Source organism: Cnephaeus nilssonii, assembly GCF_951640355.1.
Source record: "Cnephaeus nilssonii genome assembly, chromosome: 19".
In the NCBI taxonomy this organism is placed as follows: domain Eukaryota; kingdom Metazoa; phylum Chordata; class Mammalia; order Chiroptera; family Vespertilionidae; genus Cnephaeus; species Cnephaeus nilssonii.
In genome coordinates, this window is record NC_137090.1 from 21,519,307 (window position 1) to 21,527,113 (window position 7,807).

The 7,807-nt window shown below is 36.6% G+C and overlaps 1 protein-coding gene across 1 annotated transcript in view; it reads left to right on the forward strand.

Annotated features, from left to right (window-relative positions):
* MED13 (mediator complex subunit 13) overlaps positions 1–4,654 on the forward strand; it is an 89,263-nt gene extending 84,609 nt beyond the window's left edge. Inside the window, exon 30 of the mRNA XM_079798274.1 lies at positions 70–4,654. Within this exon, the coding sequence (XP_079654400.1) occupies positions 70–202 (133 nt within the window). The 3' untranslated portion in view covers positions 203–4,654. The remainder of the gene's footprint in view (positions 1–69) is intronic.
* Positions 4,655–7,807: the final 3,153 nt, after the last annotated feature.

Sequence of the window (7,807 nt, forward strand, 5' to 3'; positions counted from 1 at the left end):
ATTGGAAACTGCTCCCAAAATCTACAGTATAAATAAATACATGACTTAAATAGTTTATTTGCTTTTCAGGTTTGTTTTGGAACAGTACAATGCACTCTCCTGGCTAACCTGTGACCCTGCGATCCAGGACAGACGCTCATGTCTCCCAATTCATTTTGTGGTGCTGAATCAGTTATATAACTTTATCATGAATATGCTGTGATCTTCATTTGATGGAACTGTGCGAGAAAATAACAAGGAAAAAAGACATTTGCTGCAAGATTAAGTTACAGTTATCTTCTCACTGAAAGTCATTTGTGATAGGGTCTAATTCTTATTACTTCAACAAATATTGTTTTGACTTGGGGGGAGGGGCTATAACCCTGCTATTTTTCATTGACTATATTGAACTCTTTAGGGTGATGACTGATCATACAAAACGTATTATAACATTTTTGTAGCAAAATTAACCTTCTTTTTTCCAGTCACAGTATTTGTGAAAAGTAATGAGCCATAGTACCCAGTCATGTTAAATGAATAATAAAAGCATGGAGAGGAAACAAGGAACAATGAATTTCAACATATGGTTTCAGAACATCAAGATGTTCTTGTATTGGAGTATAGTATCTAGTATTCAAAATGCCTGCATCTCTTATTTATTGTAAGTTTTTAAATGTATAAATTGTCTTATATTTCTTAACCTCTTTTATAAAAATTTTCCTAGAAGGTTTATACTGCCTTCTTGCTTTAAAGCAATTGGTCTAAAATATATGTAATCGTCTTAATTAAAAAGTTGCAGTAGGGTTGCTTTTAGAGTATTATTTTTTTGTAAGGGGTGGGTGGGACAGTAAATTTGTATTGTCTTGATGTACAGTTTAATGGGAATAGAGGGGGAATAATGTCCATACCATTGTGTGTGGAGGATTTACAGCTAAGCTGTAGTTGCAGAGTACATGTACAGTAATGAAGTTCACTGTGTTTATAAATTGAAAAGGTACCAGGTCTTACAGCATTTTATATATCACACCTTTACAGAATAACATGATGGCAATATACAAGTGATATTGTTAAGTGGTTTAACTTAGAATAAAATGAGAAATCTTCAGTTATATTTTGTACTATGGTTTAGGGCTATGACTAATATTTCAGGCCATTTCCAGTGGGAAAAAAACTTAGTTTTACAAGAAAAACATTTGCTACTGAATGCTTAAACTAATTTTGGTGTTTCATGTTACATGCTTAAATTTTTTTCAGTTTTAACAGTGGCACATCTAGGCATGGGAATATTATTAATTATGAAAATTATCTTCAGGATCTGCTATAAGGTTGAAATTTAGCCCAGCTCTAGGCATTTTACAAATTATTTTAAGAGCAGTCACTCTTGATTGTTTGACTTTTTTTTTTTTTTTAAATTAAAGATTGGGAATGTGTGTGAGAGTATGCATATGTATGGGTGTGTGTGTGCAATCAAACTGTGGTGTAAATAGATTCTCAGTGAATTCTGGTATTCAGACTCTATTTCACTAGTTAAAAACCATTTTCTAAACTTAACCTGTTTGTTTCCCCTTTGCCTTTTATTTATTTAATTTTCTTGGTTTGGAGATGACAGTCCCAAACACAGAGTCTGTACTTTTCTATAACACAGTTCAGATTAAGGCAGGACATATGTCAAGGAGGTTCTCACCTCCCTAAAGAAGGGACTTGAATTTTAGGGACTTTAATTCACCCCTTCCTTCGATACAGCTTTCCCCCTTCTTGTTTGCACATGCCAAGATAATTGCTTCTATGCAGGCTTTACCCCCTTGAAAAATCCTTTCTACAGTGCTGCTCACAAGAGAGTCCAAGTTAGCCTCCTACCTGTGCTGCTGACTTGAATTCACAGTCGCCAAGTCTACCTTTCTTTCTTGGAAACAGTCTAGCAAAATTCCGGATTTGTAAATTCACTAATTCTCTACAAGGACAAAATCAATTGTATTTACAAAGCAGTAATTCGGTATGTTTTATTTTATTTTATTTTTTACTGAAACATATTTTGTAAATTCTATATGCTTAGCTTAAATATCACTTTCTTATGAACAATATAACTTCTTCAAATTGTGTATATTAAAACATTAAGTCTTTTTTTCTATAAAGAAAACACAATTAGTGACAAAGTTTTATCAATCATTTTTTCAAAATTATGCAATCCCAATGGTCAGCATATTTTGAAATTAAAATTTAAAGATCACATCTCTGCATTCATTTTTAAATTATGCTAACACACTAAGGATTATGTTGCATGTTTATTCTATACTTTAAAAAAACTTGTCTGAGATTTGAAGGAAAAGATGCTTATTTGGAATTTCTATAAAAGAGTATCCTTTTTTATATACTTAGCACAATAGTAACTTTTAAAAATAGAAGCTATATTCTCAGTTGTTTAAAATTACTAGCCTTTAGTAACCACATCTCAGTTTGAAAATAGATTTTTTAAAAATTATTCCCTGACAGTTTCTTTTATATGGAGCCATAAGGAATGAACCCAGTATACAATTCCTTTTTATTTGGGAATCAGGGAGTAGTTCCTAAATATACAGGATTTACTGATAAGATGTGTTTTTCTTCCTTTCATATATAAGTTCAGACTCAAATAGAAAATTATTAAATAGCCATTAGAAAAGGTCAGGAGACTTTGAAAAAAAAAGCCTTTTATGCAGGATGATGGATCTGACTTACTAATGTACTGCCACAGACAAGTTAGGCTGTTTTGTTTTGTTTAAATAGGTAAGCAAAATAATATGCTTTATACCAGTTGATCAGCAACACCTTGACTTCCTTGTTACAGTGCTAATATCTGTTTTTTTGTGCTGTTATCCATTATAAAGCAGGGTGGAATTTCAGTATTTTGGCATTTAAAAAGATTACTTACATAATGTCTGCTTCCAGCCAGTGAGAAACATCTAGCCATACCTTTCTTATGCAAGCCATTCAGTTATCAGGACTGTGAATTAACACTGTATGAATAAATTTCTGTACACCTTATTGTTTGGCCAGAAGGCCACCAAGTGTACTTATATGTAATCCTTAAATTTTAAAGTAGTTGTAATTTTTAATCTTTCTAAACTTTTCTTAAACCACTAAAATTAAGCTCTTACTACTTAGTCAACTATCCTCAGCTGTATTCCTACTCAGTTGTCAGTATGGCACAGATTACTGTATTGAAATATTCTCCTTTTGTCTTCATATTTACCTTCTGAGGTAACTTTTTTAACTTAATGTGTTACTACAAAGATTTGCAGATCTTTAATCAAGCACTATGTTAATACTGTAATATCAAAATACTATGTTGCATTATTTAAAATGTTCAAATTGAATACATTAAAAGGAAGTTTTTAAATGCTGTTGCATCATATAATTTGCCTCTCATCCACTATGGCATTGCATATCAGTCTGTTAATACATTTAATGTGCATGAGTGATGTTTTAGTCTGGGTTTCCTCTTAAGATTTTAGTTTGTCTAAATTAAAGAAAAATGTTTTTGACATACATTTTTTGCCCCATCCCCCAAATCAGCTGGAAATCTTAACCTTTTGGGGTTTTCTTGGTGTTTTAATGGGCCCAGAACTGTGGTTTAAATTTTTATATATATATATATATGTTTTCTTTTTTGTGGAGTATGAACTAAAAAACTGGATTTGGGACCTAAAATACTCCTCAGGTTGATGTGTTCATAAAGTTTTAAAATAGCTTTAGTTTTCAAAGTAAACTGGATTTGTGGACCTTACAGTTACTGAATTTAAACTACAAATTGTAACATCATTACTGGACATGTGTCAGCATCAACTCAAAATAGCTTGGTCACTTTATGAAGGGGCGTTTTAAAGTTGTTTAGCAGTGACACTTAATATGGTCCAATTGCTTTTTTTTTTTTTAAACGTGACAAAAAAGAATAAGGAACAAACACTATTGCTGCCGAATGCCATAACACTGAGTTGTATAAATTGTGATTGAGGAAATGAAAAGGTTTATACTTTTAAAAAAACACAAAAAAAAACACAAAACTTCAAATGGAATAAATTATTCATGAAGCCTTCATTGTGGTGTCTCATTCTGTTGAAAATATCTCCAAAGTTTGTGTGAATATCAGGAATAGTATTACTTTTTTGGTCATTTATAAATGGAAAGGAGCAACATAACTGATTAATGGACTTTTAACTTCTCCATCCTGAGTATTTTGTTTTTTTGTTAGTCCTCACCCAAGGATATCTTTTTTCATTGCTTTTTAGAGAGAGTTGAAGGGAAGGAGGAACGGGGGAGAGAGAGAGAGAAACGCCGATTGGTGGCCTCCCGTATGCGTCTGGGAGGGAACCCGAAACCCAGGTGTGTGCCCCTTGATGGGGAATTGAACCTGCACTCCTTTGTTGTGAGGGCCAACCTTCTAACCATCAGACCACACTGGCCAGGGCTGAAGTATTTTATTTTTAGAAAATATTTTAATCGTATATCAATGTTAAATATATAGGAAAATTATATACATGTGCATACTAATTCCTTTTAGACTGATTAGTTTAATCAGTTTTCTAGTTGAAAGAAGTTACCTTCAAATATTTAAAGCATAGCTCTGTCCTATTTTTTTTAAAATCACAGATGTTTTAGAAACAAGATTGTTGTTCAGATATGAACAATCCATTAAAAATAGCTCTGTCCTTTTTTGTTGTTCTCTGTCCATTTTGTCTAAGCAGCTATCCTATATAATAAAAGGGTAATATGCAAATTGCCTGAACAGTGGAACAACCAGAACACCTGCAGTCCCTTCCACCAGCCAGAGTGCCCCCGATGGTGACCATCGGGGGCAGGCTGACTGGACCCCACTAGTGCACATATTCGTGCACCGGGCCTCTAGCCATATATAATTAAAGCCTAATACGCAAATCGACCAAACAACCAGTGGAACAACTGGTCGCTATGATGCGCACTGACCACCAGGGGGCAGATGCTCAATGCAGGAGCTGCCCGCAGGCCTCAGGCCAGCCTTGGTGGGTGCCAGCGGGGGCCCCCCCCCCCCCCCCGTCGCACCGCAGAGGGAGGAGACGTGCGGTGGCAGCGGGGTGATGGGGGGGCGGGGCTGGCTGGCGACCTTGCGGTGCTGTCCCCCGATTGACCCGCTGGTCACCTCCAAGATAGGTGCCAGCAGGGGCCCTCTGATCGCCCTGCCAGTCACCCTGCAGAGGGAGGAGATGTGCAGTGAGGGGGGGGGGGGCAGTGAGCAGGTGGTGCCAGGCCGGCCAAGGAGGGTGGGTGCCAGTGGGGGCTCCCTGATCACCCTGCTGGTCGCTCCACAGATCGGCCCTGATTGCCGGACAGGCCTAGGGATCCTACCCGTGCACGAGTTTAAAAGGATGTGTATATTATGTTGTCACAACTTTTAATTATTTTCTGTCTCACAGTTTCTATTACCTCTTTTTTTTTTTTTTTTTTTTTTACTATAGTGCCGTGGTCGGCAAACTGCGGCTCTTTGGCCCCTTGAGTGTGGCTCTTCCACAAAATACCACGGCCTGGGCGAGTCTATTTTGAAGAAGTGGCGTTAGAAGAAGTTTAAGTTTCAAAAATTTGGCTCTCAAAAGAAATTTCAATCGTACTGTTGATACTTGGCTCTGTTGACTAATGAGTTTGCCGACCACTGGTTAGTGTATTACTAAAAATAACTATGCAGATCAAGCTTTTTTGGGGGGGTGGTATTCACTTGTACAACTAGGTGCAATCTTTCTGTACTGTTTGTAGTTTTCAGTATTGAATACCAAGCTCTGAAAAATCTTACTGAGTAGCTTACTAAAGGAAGGAAATGAGTTTTTTCCTTTAAAAGCAAAACCAAATGCTTGTTTGTCCTATGCATAAGATATCAATACTTGTTAAGAATTCAACCTGCTTAGATAGAGACATGTTTCCTACATTAAGCAAATAAAGTTTTTTTAAAATATATTTTTATTGATTTTAGCGGAATGAAGAGAAATATTAAACGGCTGCCTCCTGCACACCCCACATGGGGATCAAGCCTGCAACCCAGGCATTTACCCTGACTGGGAATGGATTACTGACCTCTTGCTTCATGGGCTCATGCTCAACCACTGAGCTACTGGCTAGGCACAAATACATTATGACCCATTCTGCTACATCTTGGCAAAACCCAAGACTTAAAGCTCAAAATGCTAGTTAATCCCTTTCCCTGTAATTTTTTTAAAACATATTTATTGATTTCAGAGAGGAAGGGAGAGGGAGAGAGATAGAAACATCAATGATGAAAGAGAATCATTGATTGGCTGCCTCCTGTACTCCTCACACTGGGAGGTCGAGCCCACAACCCAGGTATGTGCCCTGACTGAGAATCGAACCATAACCTCCGGGTTCATGGGTCGATGCTCAACCACTGAACCATGCTGGCCGGGCTCCTGTAATCTTTTCTTACCAAATTTCCTGTCAGATTTCTCCATGTGATTTAAGAACTACAGATTGAGAGGTAAAAGTGAGATATGGCGAACATTTTTAAATGTTTTAGAAGGAAGGTAGTATATTGGAAATTTTCTTGATCTCTTGATACCAGTAGCATATTATGTACATAGATCTATGTATTTGTTAATTTGTTGAGGTGACTTGAAATAGTATCAGCTTATTACTCAAGGTATACATACGTTTACCACACTTCTAGAATCAAAACTACAATATGTTCTGACCATTTTTTTTCTGTTTAATGGTTTTATCAAAATATGCATGAGACAGAATTGTTACAATCAGAATTGTTAAAAATATTTGGAGTATATTGTAGTTTTTTAAGAATGTACAAGCAGAACATCCACTTTAGAAGTGCAGTTTGAACTTTACTCAAACCATTTAGGATAAATAACCTTCGAAATATTACAGTTTCTAGAGAAACACTGACATTTAGTAGGAAGCATTCTCTCTTAAGCATGTTAAGTAAAATGTCCAGGTTTGCTTATTAACAAGGTATAAAGGGTATATTGCTCTTTTAACAACTGGATCAGATAAGTCCGTTTCCCACATCCCTGAGTGATGTGGTTTCCATATAAGCAAAAACAAAAAGACTCCAACATGAATTTGATATTATGCTTAAATCATGAATTCAATGAACCAATATTAAGTGACATACTATGCTAAGGGCAAAGAAATAAAATATAGCTCTTGCCCTCAAAAGTACTTACTTTCTGGTGGGAGAGACAGTCATGTATGTTCTAACAATTACCGTGTGATATGTGAAGTACTATGATGGAAGGAAAGTAAAGGGTGGCTTGGGAGCATTGAAGGAGGATACTTGAATCTAATGAAGAGACAGGTAGTTTGCCAGGGAAAGATTTCTTAGCAAGGGAACACTTCAACTTAAAAGATACATAGGAGCCACAGCTGTTTTGGCTCAGTGGATAGAGAGCATCAGTCTGTGGACTGAAGGATCCTGGGGTTGATTCTGGTCAAGGGCACATGCCGGGTTGCAGGCTCGATCCCCACTAGGGGGCGTGCAGGAGGCAGCCAGTCAATGATTCTCTCTCATCATTGATGTTTCTATCTCTCTCCCTCTCTGAAATCAATAAAAATATTTTTTTTAAAAAAAGAACAGATGCATAGGAGTTACTACATAAAGAGAATAAAAGGCATTCCAGACGGAAGGAACGGTGAATAATATGAAGGATTTGGGAAACAAGCAGCCGAAAATAAATAAAATGTAGGCACCATGGTGGGATATGGCCATATTCCAGGCCAGAGAGAAGTCAGATGATGAAAAACTCTGTCTTTTGAGTGCCACCTTAAAAAATCAACACTCTCCAAGCAGGGAAGTGTTTTA